General features: G+C 39.7%; 1 protein-coding gene across 2 annotated transcripts in view; it reads right to left on the bottom strand.

Annotated features, from left to right (window-relative positions):
- Positions 1-21,083, bottom strand: part of BCAT1 (branched chain amino acid transaminase 1) — a 107,820-nt gene that overhangs the window by 40,913 nt on the left and 45,824 nt on the right. Inside the window, exons 3-5 of one of the 2 annotated variants that reach the window (XM_082635824.1) lie at positions 12,003-12,203; positions 3,218-3,328; positions 146-265 (exon numbers count right to left, since the gene is read on the bottom strand). In XM_082635824.1, coding sequence (XP_082491950.1) covers positions 146-265; positions 3,218-3,328; positions 12,003-12,203 — 432 coding nt within the window. The remainder of the gene's footprint in view (positions 1-145; positions 266-3,217; positions 3,329-12,002; positions 12,204-21,083) is intronic. The other variant, XM_082635823.1, reaches the window with a different exon arrangement.

Genomic DNA, 21,083 nt, shown 5'->3' with positions numbered 1-21,083 from the left:
CTTAATAATCAAGGGAAAGGAGCATTAATGATGCTACCGGGGGGGGGGCGCGGGTGGCTATTTCAAACTACATACTAGAAGCTTCAAGCATAAACAATGATAACTCCCCCACCAAAGTACCCCAAAACAGGAAGTCAGTCTGCACCTCAGTTCCAATGAATGTTGGCCGAATATACAGACTTGCAGAGGTTGAGTAGGGGACCCATTCTTGATCCAATTTCACAAGCTGCTGAATACACTCTAAAAGCTCTTCCTTGTCAAATGCCTGAAGGAATGAAAAAACATAATGAATAATGCAATGTTCTTCCATTGTAGCAGTAAGAAATGATCCTCATGAAAGCTTTGACTATTAAAAAAGTAATAACAGGGAATTCCCTGGTGGTCCAGTGGTTAGGACTCGGTGTTTTCACTGCAGTGGCCCTTTTTCAATGCAGGTCGAGGAGCTGAGATCCCACAAGGCCGCGCAGTGTGGCCAAAAAAATTTTTTTTTAATTAAAAAAAAATAATAAGGGGTTTCCCTGCTGGCGCAGTGGTTAAGAATCCCCCTGCCAATGCAGGGGACACGGGTTCGAGCCCTGGTCCGGGAAGATCCCACATGCTGCGGAGCAATTAAGCCCATGCGCCACAACGACTGAGCCTGTGCTCTAGAGCCCGCAAGCCACAACTACTGAGCCCGAGTGCCTAGAGCCCGTGCCCCGCAACAAGAGAAGCCACCGCGATGAGAAGCCTGAGCACCGCAACAAAGAGCAGCACCCGCTCGCCGCAACTAGAGAAAGCCCACGCGCAGCAAGGAAGAGCCAACGCAGCCAAAAATAAAAATAAATAATAAATAAATTTATTAAACAATAATAATAATAAATAAATAAATAAATAAATATTTTAAAGTAATAATAATAAACCCAAACAAGAATTCTTTTTTCTGCGACTTTTTCCCCCCAAATTGTGATGGAATGAGAGATTATCCACATGAGGAAGATAAAAAAGTGGTTCCCTACCTCTTACCATACCCAAATACCAACTATAGTAGGATTATACACTTAAATGTGGGAAAACATTAAGACTTTTGTAAAAAAACATACAAAATATCTGTCACCTTGAAGTAGAATTCTTAAATAAAAGACACAAAGCATAAATCATAAAGGAAAAAAATTGACAAAATTTGACTATTTAAAACTTAAGAACTTCTGTTCTTCAAATGATGTAAGTGACACACTGGGTGAAGTTACTTGTAACATAACCAACAAAGGATTTTAACAGGAAAATGTTAAGATAACCTGAAAATCAGTAAGAAAGAGACAGATGATCCAACAGGAAAATGGGCAAAATCAAAGAGTAGTTTACTTCTAAGGTGAAAAAGTGTTTTTTTTTTTGTTTTTTTGTGGTACGCGGGCCTCTCACTGTTGTGGCCTCTCCCGTTGCGGAGCACAGGCTCCGGACACGCAGGCTCAGCGGCCATGGCTCACGGGCCCAGACGCTCCGTGGCATGTGGGATCTTCCCAGACCGGGTCACGAACCTGTGTCCCCTGCATCGGCAGGCAGACTCTCAACCACTGCGCCACCAGGGAAGCCCGAAAAAGGTTTTTATATTCTAGATGGGTGACAGTTTGTAACATAAGTAGTTTCTATTCACTTGGCAGGGCAAAAAACATACTTTCAGAGATGCTATGGGTTATCCAAGGTAGAAATGAATCAGAAACACATGAATAGAGCTCATGATATCAGGATTTGGCTATTTAAATACTAACTTACAACAGCAATCACAGTGTGGTCATGTTACAGAAATCGGGATTGCCAATCATATAGGACATACCATCTCCCTGTATCAAGCACGGGGTCTCTGACACTGCTGTCTAGATGTAAGATTTAGTGGAAAGAACTCCACTAGGGATTTAAAAACTTACATCCCTAGTGAAGCTCTATGCCCTGTCCCATTAGTCTGTGTCATCTTAGGCAAGTCATTGAACCTCTGTGGGCTTGAGTTTTCTTCTCTGTACAAAGGTGCTGCTAAAATTTACAATACGTACCTTCTTGACGATAGCTTACTGTTATGATTAAAATGGCAAGGAATGTAAAACCACATAACACAGTTTGTGGCAGCTGATGTCCAATAAGTGTTACTTCCCTTTCCTTCTGTCCTCATTTTAAAGGATTTCCCAGTGATTTGTCTGTAATGGGTGAAGAGTGGAACTAGGACGGAGTCCAAAGAAATTTCCTGAATTTCCCTTCTGCTGCTATATTATGGCCTCTGAAGAAGGTCGAAGAAGCATGTGTTATAAAAGGAAGAAGGAAGAGCCTGGCTAAAAAGGAGTCATCGGGCTTCCCTGGTGGCGCAGTGGTTGAGAGTCCGCCTGCCGATGCAGGGGACACGGGTTCGTGCCCCAGTCCGGGAAGATCCCACATGCCGTGGGGCGGCTGGGCCCGTGAGCTATGGCCGCTGAGCCTGCGCGTCCGGAGCCTGTGCTCTGCAACAGGAGAGGCCACAACAGTGAGAGGCCCGCGTACCACAAAAAAAAAGAAAAAAGAAAAAAAAAGGAGTCATCACTTGGGCTTCTTCAACGCACAGCTGAAGGTTAGGGACAAACAAAATATGTCAAAGGGGGAAAAGACTTCTTTCAGTTCAGAAAGACAGCCTGGTCAAGTCTCAGGGAATGAAAGTAATCTAAGTCACCTCCTACCTAGACATGAACCTTAGGGTCTAAATCCAACCCACCTTAGAATGAATTCTGCTCCATAAAAAACAATGTTATAGCCAGGACAAAGTGGCCATGAGAAACCGTTTTATATATCCTTTTTATTTTCTTTTTCTTTAAATAAAACTTGGGCTAAAATACCAAAACAACTACTTAAATCACTGCATACTTGCTAGCGTCTTAAGCAGTTAGGCAAAACATCCCACATATACCTGTGCAGTACACCATATTTTCATATCATAATTTCGTATGGTCTTTAAATTTTATTATTTCAGTTTGAGGCATATTTTTCTTCCTTATCCCATTATCTCCCACAGACACTCATAAAGAAACAGATTGTGGAGTTGCCAAATGGTTATTTCCTTGTTTTTTTAACTCACTGATTAAAAAACAGATCAGAAAGAAATTCAGTGCTCATATGGTTTATACCAAATACTGATCTAAGTATTCAGAAATGGTTTGTCTGGTGGAATTCAGTGACCTGTTACAACAAGAGAAACACAAGAGAAACTCCTAAATATACATACCGGCAGAGTCGCCCTCATAGCAGACCGGTACATTCTATCCATGTTGAGGTTTGGCCGAAACAGACGAATTTTATTATCTACTCCCCGAAATGCCTTCAATCCTTCAAATAACTGAAGATAAAAGAGAAATAAATGTTACAAGGTAACTAAATGAAAACAATCCCTGTGTTCAAAAGACTGACTCTTCTGACTGCCCTCATCTCCTTTACCATGTAAAGCTACTGACAGAGACCCTAAATCTAGAAAAGCCAGACAGACTGGTTACAGTCACTGGGATAATAAGAAGTCCATTTATTACCAAGATCTGGTGGGAATTCAGAGCTATCCTTTGCTTAACAGGAGCCAGATGTTAACACACATCAGTGGAGGTTGGAAGAAAACATCTCCACACAACATGGACTGACTGACTGCCTAGAAAATAGAACTGGAATCAAAGGCCTCACAGTACCCAGCCCCCAATCCACCCCCAAACACCCATGTATCTTTTCATTTTATCTGGCTCGTATGAACTCTGGAGAGTGGATAATCTAGATGTGACCAGAGCTGGTTCAGTCTCCCAAATCTCAGAAACCAAGCAGCTCAAGACTATACTATGTTAGGGCCATGCCACCTTCTCAGGGAGCCGCTGCAGACAAACATGGGCAGGGACGTGAAAAGACTTTGAATTTAGTGCAAATTGACAAATACAGAGAAAAGAGGAAAATCAATCATTTTAAAGGGAATTTTTTTTCTGTGAATACCTATATAAGAAAAGAATCTAAAACAGGATGAATGTACGTATATGTGTAACTGAATCACTTTGTTGTACATCTGAAACTAACATAACACTGTAAATCAACTACACTGCAATAAAATTAAATTTTTTTTTAAAAAAAGGGAAATTTTTACCACAGGTTCTCTAAGTAATTGATAGAGCAAATAGGCTAAAACATGGTAAAGATATGGACAATTTGAACAAGAACAACAAACTAACCTAATGGACACACAGAGCCCTGCACACACCACCTGTAGAAGGCATGTTCTTTTCACATGTTTTCTGACCTTAAGATAAGCTAGGTATCAAAACCAAAAATATAACCCCAAGATATCCACATTTTGGAGAAGAAGAAACCCATTACTTAATATTAAGTGTGAGTCAAAGAAGAAAAATGATGGAAATTAGAAAATACGTTGAACTGAATGAGAATGAAAAGGAGGGCCTTTAGATGCTTACAGCCTTAAAGCTTACATGAGAAAAGAAATATAAATCCTGGAGCACAATTAAAAAGCAAAAAATGAGATGTTTTGTTGAAGTGCAAATATATGGGTAATTTTTTAAATGTAGTAGGACTAAAGCTTTAGTTAAAAGATATGGTTGTCAGATTAACTCAGCTGATAACATCTGAAACCCAAAAAAGCACAGAGAGCAATATATCATACAAATACTTTAAAAAATAAAGCTGGTGAGGCTATATTGCTAAATATAAAACAAAATAGACTTTCAGGCAAGCAGCTTTACTGGAGATAAAGAAGGTAACTTCGTAGAGTTCAATTTACTTCCCTGTTTAAAAATTATACACATTTGATATAGGCTCAAATTTATGCAAAGATTGGATGATAATCTCAATTGAAAAATACAGATGCAAAATACACAAAGGATAACACAGCCTAACTAAGCTGGATTTATCCCAGTAATAGAAGTTGGGTTTAACATTAGAAAATACAGTAAGGAGATTCATTATATTAAGAGTTCATGTGGAAAAAACTATATGATCATCTCATTGTAATAAATGCATCTGATAAAATTGAACATTCGTTTATGATTTTTAAAAAAGTTTCCCGGATAACTAAGAAAAAAAGGAATCTTCCTTATGTGAGAAATAAACTTGTAGCAAACGTTATACTTAAAATGGTAAAATTTATTTTAATTGAACTATAGTTGATTTACAATGTTGTGTTAGTTTCAGGTGTACAACAAAGTGATTCAGTTATATATACATATATATATATATATATATATATATACACACATTATATATTTTCTCAGATTCTTTTCCATTATAGATTATTACAAGATATTGAATATAGTTCCCTGTGCTATATAGTAGGTCCTTGTTGTTTATCTATTAAAATGGTAAAATTTAAAGCTTACATTCAGATTGAGAACATTACACATTGCCTGCTGCGACTACTTTAATTCAATATTGTACTACCAATATAATAATAATAAAATAAAAAGCATAAAGTTAGGAGAAGAAAAAAATAAAGCTGTCATAGATCATGCAACACAGATAAGATTAAACATAGAAAATACACAAAAACTGATATAATCTTTTGAAATTATCTGTTTAGGCAAGGTAATCAGATACAAAATTATATTCCCATGTAACAGCAGCAGTTAGAAAATAAAAACACTATTTATGGTAGAATTAAAAGGAATACTTAAGTGTGGAAAATCTAACATAAGTGAAAGACCCATAAGGAAACTATAAAACTTTACCAAGTCATTAAAGACATAACTAAATGTAGAAAGCAATCCGCCACTCATAGATTGAAAGATTCAATATTATAAAGACTCTCTCCAAATTGATTTATATATTTAATGCAATCCAAATGAAAATCATGTCAGGGCATTTATTTTTCTTGTAACAAACTGAATGACAAAAGTTGACTGACATGATAAACTGAATCTAAAAGTAATATGGAAAGGCAAATGACCAAGAAATATCCAAGGCACTCTTGAAGAAATAGAAGGATTTGTCCTAGCAGACATCCAGACTCATTATAATGATTTGGAAATAAAGACAGTGTGGCATTTGTCCAGATAGACAAGCAAAATGCTGAAACAGAATAGAGATCCAGATAGACAAGACAATGGAATGCAAGTGGAGATCAAGAAGCAGACCCATGCATATATGTTAAGATGTGACATAATGTATCAGGAGGAAAAGAACAGTCTTTTTAATGGTGCTGGGACAATTGGGTATCTGTAGGGGAAAAAAAAAATTGGACTCCTACTTCATACAAAAATCAACTTCTGAAACTAAAGCCCTAACTGTGAAAGACAAAATCAATAATATAGGTAGATGTCTTCATAATCTAGGAATAGAAAAAGAGTCTTTAAGCAAGAAACAAAAGGACCAAACATAAAGCAAAGGTTGATAAATTCAACTTTTTAAAATTTAAATGTATTTCTTGTCATCAAAAAATTCTGGGGACTTCCCTGGTGGCACGGTGGTTGGGAGTCCGCCTGCCAATGCGGGGGACACGGGTTTGTGCCCAGGTCTGGGAGGATCCCGCATGCCATGGAGCAGCTGGGTCCGTGGGCCATGGCCGCTGAGCCTGCGCGTCCGGAGCCTATGCTCCGCAACGGGAGAGGGCACACCAGTGAGAGGCCCACGTACCGCAAAAAAAAAAAAAAATTCTGGAGAGAATAAAAAGCGTGTTGAAAAAGATACTTAAAACACATATAACTGATAAAGGACCCATATCTAAAGTATATAAAGTACTTCTACAGATCAAAAAGAAAGGGAACACAATAGTGAGCAAAAGATGGAAACAAGCAGGGACTTCAAATAAAGAGATATCCATTGAAATAAACATCACAATAATATGCCATTGCATTAAACTGGCTAAAAATTTAAAATCAGGTTATACTAAGAGTTGGCAAGGTTGATGAGTCATGGTTGAATGTGGTTGCTAATTCATGGCTGGTGGGTATAAAAACTGGTAAAATCACTATGGAAAATAGTTACCCTTTTTGTGTAAAACTGTAGTTAATATCCAATACCAGCATATTCCTAGACCCTTAAGGAGCATTTCTCAAATTTTTTGGTATCAGGATGTCTTTACACTCTTAAAAATTATAAAGGTCCCAAAGAGCTTTTATTTATAAGGTAATTCTATCAATATTTACCATTATCAGTAGTGAGAAATTTTAAATTTATTTATTTATTAACAATAAACTATGACATGTTAAAATATTTTCATTAAAATTATCTATATTTTCAAAGAGAATTAATGTTAAGTGTGGCATTGTTTTAAATTATTGCAAATCTTTAATATTTGGCTTAACAAAAGACAACTGGATTCTCATATCTGCTTTTGCATTCAATCTCTTGCAATGTTGTTTTGGTTGAAATACACAAAGAAAACCCAGTCTCATATAGATATGTGGTTGAGAAAAGAAGTATTTTTGATAACCTTTTCAGATAATTGTGGATATTCTTCTCTGATACTCCTCCAAAACTTGACAAGTGGCAGTCCCTTAAAGGTTAGTTACACTGTGGAATCAAACCCCATCAATGAGGTTTTCATACTGTTAATTTCTTAAAATTCAATGGTCTGTCAGTCAGAGTTCAACTGAGAAGAAAGAGAACCAGTAGAAATACATACAACAGGGACTTCCCTGGTGGCGCAGTGGTTAAGGATCCACCTGCCAACGCAGGGGACACAGGTTCGATCCCTGGTCTGGGAAGATCCCACGTGCCGCAGAGCAACTAAGTCCGTGCACCACAACTACTGAGCCTGCGCTCTGGAGCCCGTGAGCCTCAACTACTAAGCCCGTGCACCACAACTACTGAAGCCTGCGCTCCCAGAGCCCATGCTCCGCAATGAGAAGCCATTAGAGAAAGCCCACGCGCAGCAACGAAGACCCAACGCAGCCAAAAATAAATACATACATTTATTCTTAAAAAATGAAAAAAGAAATACGCATAACACTTCCAGAAATATTAGAAGGAACTGCCCAACGCATTTGTGGAGGCTGGCTAAGTAAAGTCCAAAATCTGTAGGACAGGCTGTGAGAAGGAGAAGATCACAAGCAGGCTGGACCCAGGAAGTGTGTGGGCTGCAGCCCATCTGCAAGTGAGTCAGGAAGGAGGGACAGCGGAAGAGACTGAGTGCATGTGTAGGCCTAGCTGCTGCATGGAAGTCCCGAGGTCAGGCTCACCCAGAATAATCTCCCTTGTGATCCACTTCAAATCAACTAATTAGGGACTTTAACCCCATCTGCAAAATTCCTTCAAACAGCACCTAAATTAGTGTGTGACTGAATAACTAGAAGAAGGCGTGTGTACGCAACAAAACCGCCACTGCCTTCCTATGTCCTTCAGTGTTCACAGAGAATGTCCTTGTAGTCCATCCCCAGCAGATGAAAAATGTTATTCTGGGGACTGTGGTTCAGAATAAGCAAATTAACACATCAAAAAGTCATCATAATTTTTCTTGCACTTTCAATAAATCTTTACTTTTCTTTTCATTTTAAAATGTGCTTCACTTTTGTTTTTGTTTTTTGAATCTTTTAATTTTTTGGCCGTGCTGTGAGGCATGCGGATCTCAGTTCTCCGACCAGGGATCGAATCGAACCCACACATCCTGCAGTGGAAGCACGGAGTCTTAACCACTGGACTGCCAGGTAAGCCCCACACTTTGAATAAATCTTTAGTCATACATAAATTTGTAATATCATGTAACACTCATTTGGAAAAATGTTGGGTTCCCTGAGTTACACAGATCTTCCAAAGGGTAACTCCTTTTAATATCACCACCAATATCACAAAAAATAAAACCTCTTTTATAGCAGAAAGGGTCAAGCTCACAGTAGTGGAAACAAGTTTTCCAAAATTCCAATTTTTCACTTGAGAGCTAGAATTTTATCACAGGCAACAGAGTCTACTGTTCTGCTTCAAGTGACAGACTCATTTCATTCATTTTCAAAAAAACATCTGCCGGCTTCCCTGGTGGTGCAGTGGTTAAGAATCCGCCTGCCAATGCAGGGCACACGGGTTCGATCCCTGCTCCGGGAAGATCCAACATGCCGCGGAGCAACTAAGCCTGTGCGCCACAACTACTGAGCCTGCACTCTAGAGCCCACGAGCCATAACTACTGAAGCCCACGTGCCACAACTACTGAAGCCCGCACGCCTAGAGCCAGTGCTCTGCAACAAGAGAAGCCACCGCAATGAGAAGCCTGCGCACCACACGAAGGGTAGCCCCCGCTCACTGCAAAATAGACAAAAAAGCCCGAGTGCAGCAGCGAAGACCCAACACAGCCAATAAATGAATAAATAAATAAAAAGAGAAAAAAAGATTAAAAAAAAAATCTGCCATGCACCTGAGTTTGAGTAACTTTTCTTTGTTCTTTCAAATAAAAATTGTGCTAGATGGAAAAAGCAACCAGTTCAGCAGTTCAGCTCACAATGCAAAAACAATCATACAATTCCTTTCCCTTGAGACAACCTTAGCACTTCAGTACGACAGTAGAGATTTATGCAAAATTGCTGTTTTCTCACACAGAATATTAAAATGTTTACTCGAGTCAAGATTTAATAAAATTAATTGTTATTATGCTTCATCAAGAACATTCCGGGCTTCCCTGGTGGTACAGTGGTTGAGAGTCCGCCTGCCGATGCAGGGGACACAGGTTCGTGCCCCGGTCCGGGAAGATCCCACATGCCGCAGAGCGGCTGGGCCCGTGAGCCATGGCCGCTGAGCCTGCGCGTCCGGAGCCTGTGCTCCGCAATGGGAGAGGCCACAACAGTGTGAGGCCCGCGTGCTGCAAAAAAAAAAAAAAAAAAGAAACATGGGGAGCCCAGGGGTCTGTGGACCACGCTTTGAGAACTGCTGACTTAAAGAAACATGTATACAAGCACACCAGCATATTATGTACAAGAATGTTCACAGAAAAGGAAACCACACAAGTGCACGTCAACAATAGACTGAACATATTCACATAACAGAATAATATTGCTACAAGGAGCATATGATGTGATGCGGTACCTATCACTCTTTGACCCAGATAACCTGGGCCTCTGCCCTGAGCCTCACACTTTAGAGGGCCTCTCACCCCTGTCTTTCTCCAGCTGTGACCCCCTTGGAGCAAGTAGTTGGCTGAATCCTTTTCCTAGACAGACTCCAAGTACTCAGTTCCCTAGAATTCCCTACCCAAATGGCCCTTATCCTATTTTCAGGGCCTCAATGGGCCTCCTTGGTTTCATCCTCTTAAGAACAGACAGGACTACTAGGATGTCCACATCTAAGTCCAAGGGATGGCCAAGGGTCATCTGTTTGCAGGTGGTGTGGGCATCTACGTGTATGTGCGAGGCCCCCTGTGGTACAGGATGGAGCCAGGATAGAAGGAGATAGAGGGTGGACTTTGGGGTGCCTCTGCTTGTACATTTGTCCCAGGACCCACAGATATTAGGGTTGGTCCTGGATGCTTAGAGCTCACATAACACTGAGCTCAAATAGGCTCACGGGCGCGCGCACACACGCACACACACACACACACACACACACATGCACACTATAATTCCACTTATGCAAAGTTCAGAAAGAAGCAAAACCGTAGTGTTAGAGATACATACAATCCAAAAAGAAAAGCAAAGAAAAGTTACCACAGAAGTAAGAATAACGAGTGCCAGAAGATACAGGGTTTATGATGTGGAAGGGACACGAGAAGGCTTCTGGGATGCTCAAAGGGTCTAGGTCTATTCCCTTACTTGGGTGGTAGCTACGTGGGCACTCATTTATAAGTATTCATTAAATAGTACATGTTGTCCATTTTTTCAAATTACGTTTTATCTCACTAAATATTTATCTCAACCTGAAAAATGAAGTAACTGTTATAAAATTGCATTTTCTTTCATCCAGGTTCCCTACTCACACTTCACATGTCTCTCCTTCACTCTTTGAAATCTTCACATATTTATCAAAAAATACTTTTGAAATCAACGAAACCACATGTAATTGTAGCTCTAAAAATAAAATCAATAGGATTCTAAAATCAATAGGGCTGATGAGTGGAGGAGAAAGATGTCCAAGGAGATTATTTGTACGTTCACTTTTGGATTAAAATAATATGACCACAGACAGGCTTTGAGCCCAGGAAGTTTGATTCCAGAACCTGAATAATTAACCATATGCTTTTTCACTTAAAACAATTAAATGAAATGACCCGTATAAGATACCTAGGTACAGGGCATATTGCAGGCTTTCAATAAACAGATGTAGTTATTTTATCATTATCATTCTGAAGATTTACTATTACCACCTTTTTAGTCTCCTAGTAAGTAGGACACTGCTTCATTTCTATACCCCAATATTCTAGGAAAGACATTCAACACATTAAAAAAGAGTAAAATATACTGGGGTCAAGGGAATGGGGAGTGTATTGTGTATTTGGCTAAGTGTGTATCCTGAGAAGGACCAGAAAAGCACCCTCTAACTATTTAATATTTTATGCTTATAATTATCCCACTCGTGCCTGAAGAATGACATTTAATTACATGTCCCTTAACATGCCTAACTACAAGTTATTGCTGTCAGAAAACCATGCAGTTAGCATTAAAATCTAAATATAATATTGTACTCAATGACCCCTTCTCAATCATTAGAAGATCTAAGAGAGGTGATTTAGTGAAATATTAACAGTACAGGTTTTTTGGTTGCTAATTTTCTTGTCAACTGTCATTCCCATTTGCTCTAAGTAAGTTTTTAAATAATATTATAAGCCAATGTTACAAGTTCATGTGCACATTATACGCACATTATATTTTCATTTCTGTATACCCTACAGCGTGCTTACCACCTACATGATATTTTAACTGAGATTTTTAAAAATTCAAGATTATCTGAAAATTTAGTTCTTAAGACTTACCCTCGATACAACTGTTTACAGGCCATTTATGATTGCTCTAGTTAATATGGTAAAGTCCTGCTGCCCTAAAGCTATTTGAGCGGGGGAGCTATTAGTAACCCCAGTGAAGACCAAGTATGTCGCCATCATTAATTCCCAAATACTTACTTCCACTGCATAGTGGAAAGCTGACGAACCTGGATGCAATGACAGGTTTTGAAGAGGCTTGATGTGTGGTTTCTCCCATCCAAACTCCAAGGACCACTCCACTGTTAACATGTGATCCGTAAAAACAGTTCCAAAAACCAGAGTATTGGGGTCTGGTTTTTCCTTTAAAACGGTGGCTGGTGTGATTATTAGATCTTTAGCCTGGGGAAGAAAATCAGCACCATTAAAGAAAAGTAACAACATCCACCCGCTAGATGAGACAGGAGGTAAAAAGACAGATACAATTTAAGTCACTGGATGTTAGAAAGTGAAATCATTTGACTTTTAAATGTTGGCAACTAACGCAGAAACTTAACAACACTGTGTGAGAGAAGCAAATCATGCCTGCATTCAGAATTTGGACTGTTGTTTAAAATCTCTGCAATGTAGGGAATTCCCTGGCGGTCCAGTGGTTAGGTCAGGGAGCTAAGATCCAGAAGCCACAGGGCACAGCAAAAAAAAAAAAAAAAAAAAAAAAACCTCTGCAATGTATACTGCCGAACAAATATCAGAACCAAAATTCAGTGGCATTTAGAAACAGGGACAAAAGAGTAGATGGAGTTAAATGACGCTAAAAGAACATATCTCTTCTTCACTCCCACCATAGAACCCATGTGGATCATTCGAGAAAGAAGAAAGAGGGGTCTTAGAATGAAAACAGCAACACTCACAATGACTTATTAAACTAAAAAGAATGTCATTAAGAACTGAAGCTCTTGGGATGGTTATACTCCAGCTCCCCCAAAGAATTCTTGGCAGAAGGCTTCCAAAACCCTCCGGGTGCATCGTAGGGGACAGGCAGCAAGCAGAGTGAAGCAAATGTTTTCCTCGTTGAAAACAGAAGTAGAGATTGAACACTAAGATATAAATCCTCTATTCTGTATTGAGGAAACAGTGAACAAAGGACCCCTTATTCAAAGAAAGATAAATAAGAGTAATAGGAAACAACTTCACACAGCCCCATTTCACCAGCTCTCCACAGCCGGCCTGCCTATTACTAATGGCCAACACGTAAGCACCCGGATCATAGACAATAGCATCAGTAACTTTACAATAGTGGTAGAATGCTGACAAAAACCACAGGGGAAGGAGCTTTTAGACCACTTAAAAACAAAATTAACCAAGGACAAGTTCAAGCTGTTAATAGGTTCTAAGGAAGATCAGACTCCACTTCTTTCTATACACAAAAGTAGTCATTTCCCCCCAAAATCAAATACAGAATTTCACTTCGTATCACCAGCTCTGATCATTATTTTTTCAAATAATCTAATTACTTCTGATTAATTCACTGCTTTATAGCTGCTTTAGCCATTTGATATATTATGAATGATACTCAGTTACTTTTAGAAAAACATTTAGGCTAAAAATGTTATTTATTTATTTTTTGTTTAACTTTTTATTTTATCTTGGAGTATAGCTGATTAACAATGTTGTGATAGTTTCAGGTGCACAGTAGAGGGACTCAGCCATACATATGCATGTATCCGTTCTCCCCCAAACTCCCCTCCCATTCAGGCTGCCAAATAACATAAAAATGTTATTTATTTCAAAACAACCAGAAAGCTCACATTACAATGAAGTATAAGGCATTAAGGACCACATATTACTGTAATTTTCAGGCCAGTCTAGTAACGCTACTTTGGAATATGCCAGTAAAATGAAAAATTTTGGGGAAAAAATTTCTTCTATCGGTATTTAATCCAAGTAAGTTAACCTACAACTCTTTACTAAGTGCAAGAAAATAAATTTATTCCAGCTAAATTGTTTTGATCTTTGAATTCCATTTCTCTCCCCTTATCCTCTAGACTAAGTAGGATGTTGGGCAAATTTCACCTGATTTCACCTAATGGTCCATTAGCTGTGACAGAAACCTGATGACCCTTAAGCCAAAAATATTTCTTATCTGGCCCATTCAAAAAGCTTGCCAAGGGCTTTCCTGGTGGCGCAGTGGTTGCGAGTCCGCCTGCCAATGCAGGGGACACGGGTTCGTGCCCCGGTCCGGGAAGATCCCACGTGCCGCTGAGCTTGCGCGTCCGGAGCCTGTGCTCCGCAACGGGAGAGGCCACAACAGTGAGAGGCCCGCGTACCAAAAAAAAAAAAAAAAAAAAAGTTTGCCAATCCTTCTAGACTGGTTAGATAAGAACTCTGGCTTATTTGCAGTTAAATCTCCAGCCCTAGCACAGTGCCCGGCACACACAGCAGTAAAGTTTTCTTAAATGCTGAAAATAACTTTGGTTGATTGCAGATGCACTCCGTAATGAATGACAGACTCATTCACAGAAGATGGCCGGGATTTAAAGTGAGTGGAATTCTAACATAAACTTTTTATTACATGAATGGTTTCACAGTATTCTTCCACAAGGAAGTACTTGTGCTTTTGCTTTAGTTAGCTTTTTTGAAAAAGTGGCTGGGGGGATCCTGGGCTAAGAAAAATCTGGAACTATATCAATATAGCAAGACAAACTTAATGCAAAATTTTACCTATTAACACTATTAATAAAAGTTTCTTAATAACGGGAGAGTAGTAAGATACAAAACAAAAGCAGAAAGATGAAAGTAGGTGAAAATGTAGCAGAGAGAGTAGAAGGGGTGAGTTTTTTATCCCTGAATTCTGGATACATCTGAAATATTGCAAAGGCAACAGACCTTAGCTTTTTTTTTTTTTTCCCAATGACAAAACCAATAATTTGCATGGTTCTTCAAAAGTAAGATAAAGTTCAACCTCCCATCTGCTATTTCTTTCTCTTTTTTTTTTTGTGGCCGTACCCCACAGCTTGCGGGATCTTGGTTCCCCAACCAGGGTTCAAACCCAGGCCCCGGGAGTAAAAGTGCGGAGTCCTAACCACTGGACCACCAGGGAATTCCTCCACCTGCTATTTCTAATATTAGCTAAACAATTCTATCATTACCAAAGAAGACATACAGATGGCCAACAAATACATGAAATGATGCTCAACATCACTAATCATTAGAGAAATGCAAATCAAAACCACAATGACTCAAATCAAAACCACAAAAATGCAAGTCAAAACTACAATGGGTTATCACCTCACACCAGTCAGAATGCCCATCATCAAAAAATCTATAAACAATAAATGCTGGAGAGGGTGTGGAGAAAAGGGAACCGTCTTGCACTGTTAGTGGGAATGTAAATTGATACAGCCACTATGGAGAACAGTATGGAGGTTCCTTCAAAAACTAAAAATAGAATTACCATATGACCCAGCAATCCCACTATTGGGCATATACCCTGAGAAAACCATAATTCAAAAAAACTCATGTACCACAATGTTCATTGCAGCTCTATTTACAATAGCCAGGACATGGAAGCAACCTAAGTGTCCATCAACAGATGAATGGATAAAGAGGATGTGGCACATATATACAATGGAATATTACTCAGCCATAAAAAGAAACGAAATTGAGTTATTTGTAGTGAGGTGGATGGACCTAGAGTCTGTCAGAGTGAAGTAAGTCAGAAAGAGAAAAACAAATACCGTATGCTAATGCATATATATGGAATTTAAAAAAGCAGTACTGATGAACCTAGTGGCAGGGCAGGAATAAAGACGCAGACATAGAGAACGGACTTGAGGGCACAGGGAGTGGGGAAGGGGAAGTTGGGATGAAGTGGAAGAGTCGCGTTGACATATATACACTACCGAACGTAAAATGGATGGCTAGTGGGAAGTAGCTGCACAGCACAAGGAGATCATCTTGGTGCTTTGTGACCACCTAGGGGGGTGGGATAGGGAGGGTGGAAGGGAGATGAAAAAGGGAGGGGATATGGGGATATATGTATACACATAGCTGATTCACTTTGTTGTACAGCAGAAACTAACACAAGATTGTAAAGCATTTATACTCCAATAAAGATGTGGAAAAAACAAACAATTCTATCATTAGCTAATCAACAAGAAGCAAACCACACAGGGTCCATCTACCTTTCAGGATTTCTAGGCTTTCCAGTAACCCTACCTGCCATGAAACCAATAGGCAATGGAATATATACAACTTTATTCCAACAACAATCTGCATAGAATATTTTAAAAACAAGACTATGCCTTTGCCTCATATCAAACTGTAGGGTGATTCTTTTCATTTTTTCCTTCCCTCACCCTTCTTCCTTCCTCACTTGCTTTATTATCCTTAGTATTTTGCCTTTTTATTCACTCAGTGAACACTGCACCAGCACAGTGGCTCAGGCACTGCACTAAACAAGCACAGCAGATACCAAGACGCAAGGGCTCAGCCTTCCTTCTCAGGCACACTTGCCGCCGGCCAAAGACAGGTGGTAGCCTCTGTGAACAAGTGTTATTCATTCATTCTGTTACCAAGGTTGTTGCCCCAGAATCATACCCCTTCCCCTCCCTTGAATAGAAACCAATAGAAACTCATCTAAGTTTCAGGACGAAGCTGAAAGAAAAAAACAAAAACTGATTAGAACCAAGTAGGCCCAAGATGGAGGAAGATGAGACTTCCACTAGATCTTGGGCCTCATTATATGCTCTAATACGTTAGCTAAATGCCACCCTCACCAGCACCATGACAGTTGACGATTGCCATGACAACAACCGGAAAAGCACGTACAAGGACTGAAAAGGAGAGCTGCATCAGTTCTGGGTTCAAATCACACCCCTGTTCTCATATAACTCATGAATATTCCTCCCACTCTTTCCAATTCCCTCCCTTTTACCTTGACCCTCCTATACAACCCGCCCAACTTGGGTTGAGAAGTTGATTAATGAACTAGGTTCCCACTTCTCCATTCTTTAACCACTGAATAAAGCTTCTGCTGCTCCAGTCTCAGCATTGGTTTTGTTATTGGCTGCACAATCTGATTGGAAAAAGAACCTCCCTGGGGGAAACTGGGGTCTTGGCCCAGGCTAGGACCCTGGCACAGGTCCGGTTGATCAATTCAGCAACATATTAACAATTTTTTTTAACCTAACAGTTTTTGAGCTACTATGTACCTGTATTGCTATAGGCACAAAGAAACTCAGGGGAGTCCTCTTCTCTTAGCGAGAGGTAAAAACAGTATAAAGAAATAAATGGATAAATAGATGTCAGGAGGTGATTAGTGCTATGAAGAAAATGAAAGCAGCTTGAAAGGATAGAGTGGGAAAGAGAAGGATTATTTTAGATAGAAGCGTTAGGGAAGGCCTCCCTGATGAGGTGACATTTGAGCAGAAACTTGAATGAAGAGGGTAGGTCATTTAGATATCTAGGGGCAAAGTCTTTCAGGCAGAGGGAGCAAGTGCAAAGGCCCTGAGGTGGGAACACACTTGGCATGTACAGGAAACAGCAAAGAGCCAGTATGGTGGGGATGCAGGAAAGGGAGGGGCTGAGAGAACCAGTTACTCCATTGTATACTGACCGACATTCCAATTCTCCATGAGCTCTGGCTCTGTGTAACCAAGATTGTACGTCATCTTCCTTCTTCCCCTGGGACCTGTACCACAGACACTGCTGGCAGCTAAGGTAAACCCAGTTTCTCTCTCCATTCCAGGTAATTTGAAGGATAATACTACAGCCAGGCTACCATGCTTTAATTTCTTGCTGTTTTTATTAAGTATGGAAGAGCAAAGTTGGAGGAAGGAGGAGAGTTTAAATGGTGGAAAAATAAGAGAATCTGGGTAATGTTGAGCTTTTTCCTTGAGCCTCTACACTTCCCCCCTTGGCATCTTTGTTCTCGACCCTGGCCAAACATTGGATTCAACCATGGAGGTTTTTAAAAAACATTAAACTGGACCCCATTCCAGAATCCCAGAAGGATGGAGCAGGGGGGTGCTTGTTTGTTTAAGTTTACCCAAGTGGATTCCAACTGTGCAGTCAGGGCTGAGAACCACACCACACCATCTCCCCTGAAGATTTCATCAACTTGAACAGCAATGGTTCCCAACACTGGCTGCTGAGTTGATTTACCTGGGAGGATTTTTTTTTTTTTTTTAAGAAAAATATCAATGCCCACACCCTACCTAAGATCAGTGCAAAAGAAACTCAGGAGTGGGGCTCCACATCAGTTGTGGTTTCAAGCTCTCCAGGAGATGCCAATGCACAAGAAAGGCTGAGAACCATGACAGAGATTCAAATCTCACAGATTTGAGAATATTTACCAAAAGCCACTTACTCTCTTGCAAGCATATGAACTTGGTAATCTCAAACTGAATATGTCTAAAATGGAGCACATAATATTTCCTTCAAAACTGGGTCCCTATTTCTGATATTCATATTACTTTCTACTTCTTGACTTCTTAATCCTTAATTTATTCAAAAAATTCTACTGAAAGAAGTAAAGAAAAATGAAAAGTAAAAATCTCCATCTTTTACCTGGCAACTACATATCCACTTCCCAGAGATGACCTCTGCTAGCACATTCATTGTGTATTTTTCCTCTATTTTCTCTGCATGTTCATTACTTTTGAGCTTATCATTCTCACAACATTCTCCCAACCCCGCTTCCCATATCGATCACTGAATTAAGACACTTGTACCTTCAAGTGTAACATGTTTAATCATTACCTTCAAAAGTCCATGAACAGCTAAATGGCTACAGACTCAAGTCCAAATATTTTAACCCCAAAATCAAGGATCCCAAGAAAGGCACTAACTTCCTTTTACAATTCTACCTCTCACTAATGTTATTCATAAACCTTTTATCATTTACCAATCAATGCGTTCAGCTGCAAATAAATAAAAACCAAACAGGAGCTGGTTTTCTCATAACAAGTCTGGAGGAGCCAGGCCTGCCAGCACCCCTTAGTGTCAAGGCTCTGTGATTTTCTTGGCCGTCTCCTCTGGGTCAAAAGAAGGCTGCTACAGCTGTAGCTGTAGCTTCAGTGTTAATGATCTAATCAAAGTCCAAAGAAAGGGGAGGAAAAGGACAATACCAGACAAATCTGTTCCCTTTGATCACAAAAGCAAAAATTTCCCAGAAATTCCCTATGCCTTATTGGTTAGAAATGTGTCATAGTGATCTCTCTAGCTAGAAGGGAGGCTGGGAAGGCAGGTTTGTCATCCAGGGCCGGTTGGAGAACTGCAAACAAAATCAGAGTTCTGTAAACAAGGAACGTGTCTGGGGCTGTATTTGCGGTACACATTAGCCTAGTGCCTGAACACTTACATATTCTTGTCTAACATGGGAAGAGATAGAAAGACTAAAACTTGGCTATAGATGTTTTCCCACCCTCAACTCTTTTTCTCCATTATTTCTTCCACTTGTAAAGCAGAATATGAGGTGCCTCCAGTTTATCCAAACTCCCTCCTTTCTTCCTCCAGCAGTAAATGTGGAAACTAGTACCCTCACCCAGCCCAGCAGTCTGGGGTATCCTCAGCTTTCCAAGTGCCTAACACGTGCCTTACCTACTGCTCAGGCAACCCCTCCAGATAGACAGCTCACTCTCCAAAATGCTTGGTTTCCTCTATAAAATCCTTCAGATTGATTTAAACAATTGGGAATGGGAGTCATTTCTCTTTATCATTTTGGCCTAACTCTCATTTAGCACAGTATCATAGCAAATATGTCCGATTAATTCTGTTCTAAACTTCACTAAACCTGGATTTATCTTCAGGGTTTTGGATATCTCAACATAACAGACTGTGTAAAAACAAAACTGAAAACAAAAACTTGTACTACTATAATTCATAAAAGACCTTTTTGTTGTTGTTGTTATTCCAGACCCTTAGACAGCCAACTTGAAGAATGATCAAGGCCTAGTATATATTTTTTACTTTTCTGAATCCTCTCTTTAAAATACCTCTAAGACCACCCATAGTGGGCAGGACGCTCTTGCCCTGAGATCAGGTTAGTTAATGGCAAAGCCTTTTTTATTTTTTTTGCTCAACTTAGTTTTTATGCTCAACTTAGTGCTATTGTAATAGTAACTTGTTAATACTACTAGTTAAGTTTCTAGAAATCGAATATAAGTGATTATATTACTAGGTATTAGTTCCATTTCAGTAAACTACGACATCCTCTTGTAAGACATGTAATTTCTTAATGATGTGAATTGCGACCCTCTAATTTTCTGATTTGTTCATGAGGATTGCCCCTACATGCAGCTTTTCAAAGTAACGCACTATTAGGTGGCTTCAGAATTTCATTAAGAACTCCAATTTTCGGGACTTCCCTGGAGGCACAGTGGTTAAGAATCTGCCTGTCAATGCAGGGGACATGGGTTCGGCCCTGGTCCGGGAAGATCCCACATGCCACGGAGCAACTAAGCCCGTGAGCCACAACTGCTGAGTCTGCGCTCTAGAGCCCGTGATCCTCAACTACTGAAGCCCACGTGCCTAGAGCCCATGTTCCACAAAAAGAGAAGCCACCACAACGAGAAGCCCACGCACTGCAACGAAGAGTAGCTCCCACTCGCTGCAACTAGAGAAAGCCCGTGTGCAGCAATGAAGATCCACCGCAGCCTAAATAAATAAATAAATAAATTTTTTTTAAGTATTAAAAAAATGAAAAAAAAAAAACAACTTCAATTTTCCTTCATTTGACAAAAATTCCTGCAATTCTGGAAACTAAAAATAACAGCTTTTAACCTGAGTGCATAAAGAAATGACCTAAGAATACTAAATCTGAACAATTAGGTGATACAGTTGAATGACATTCAAAAGTAAACAAATATGCATTGAAGGTGCGTGACTGGTTTTAGTAGATATGAAGTGCAGTTCCAAGGGGAAAGAGTACTGGTGTAAAAGAAACAAATTTCATAAAAAATTTTCATCAGTGTTCTTTAAAAACCATTTTCTTTTTCTATATTTCCTTTCTAAAGATGGATAAAAATAACAGTACTTGTAAAATGATACTTTATCCTGCATCATTAATCTGTCTCTTTCTGATGCTCCAATGGTCTCTGATGACTTCAAAGTCAGGATACCATATACTTGTGGAAGAATTTGGAAGGCCACAAAGACTGGATTGTGAAATGGCAAGAAATATTGACAAAAACAGGGCATACTAAAAACAACAACTTCTTGACTCAAAATGTGTGGTTGGGGAACCATTTGGTCTGAGATGGGGAAGCCACAGCTGGCTAT

Source organism: Mesoplodon mirus (assembly GCF_964341445.2).
Source record: "Mesoplodon mirus genome assembly, chromosome: 11".
Lineage (NCBI taxonomy): Eukaryota > Metazoa > Chordata > Mammalia > Artiodactyla > Ziphiidae > Mesoplodon > Mesoplodon mirus.
The sequence above is the reverse complement of the archived record's forward strand: the minus strand, read 5'-3'. Positions and strand labels throughout refer to the sequence as shown.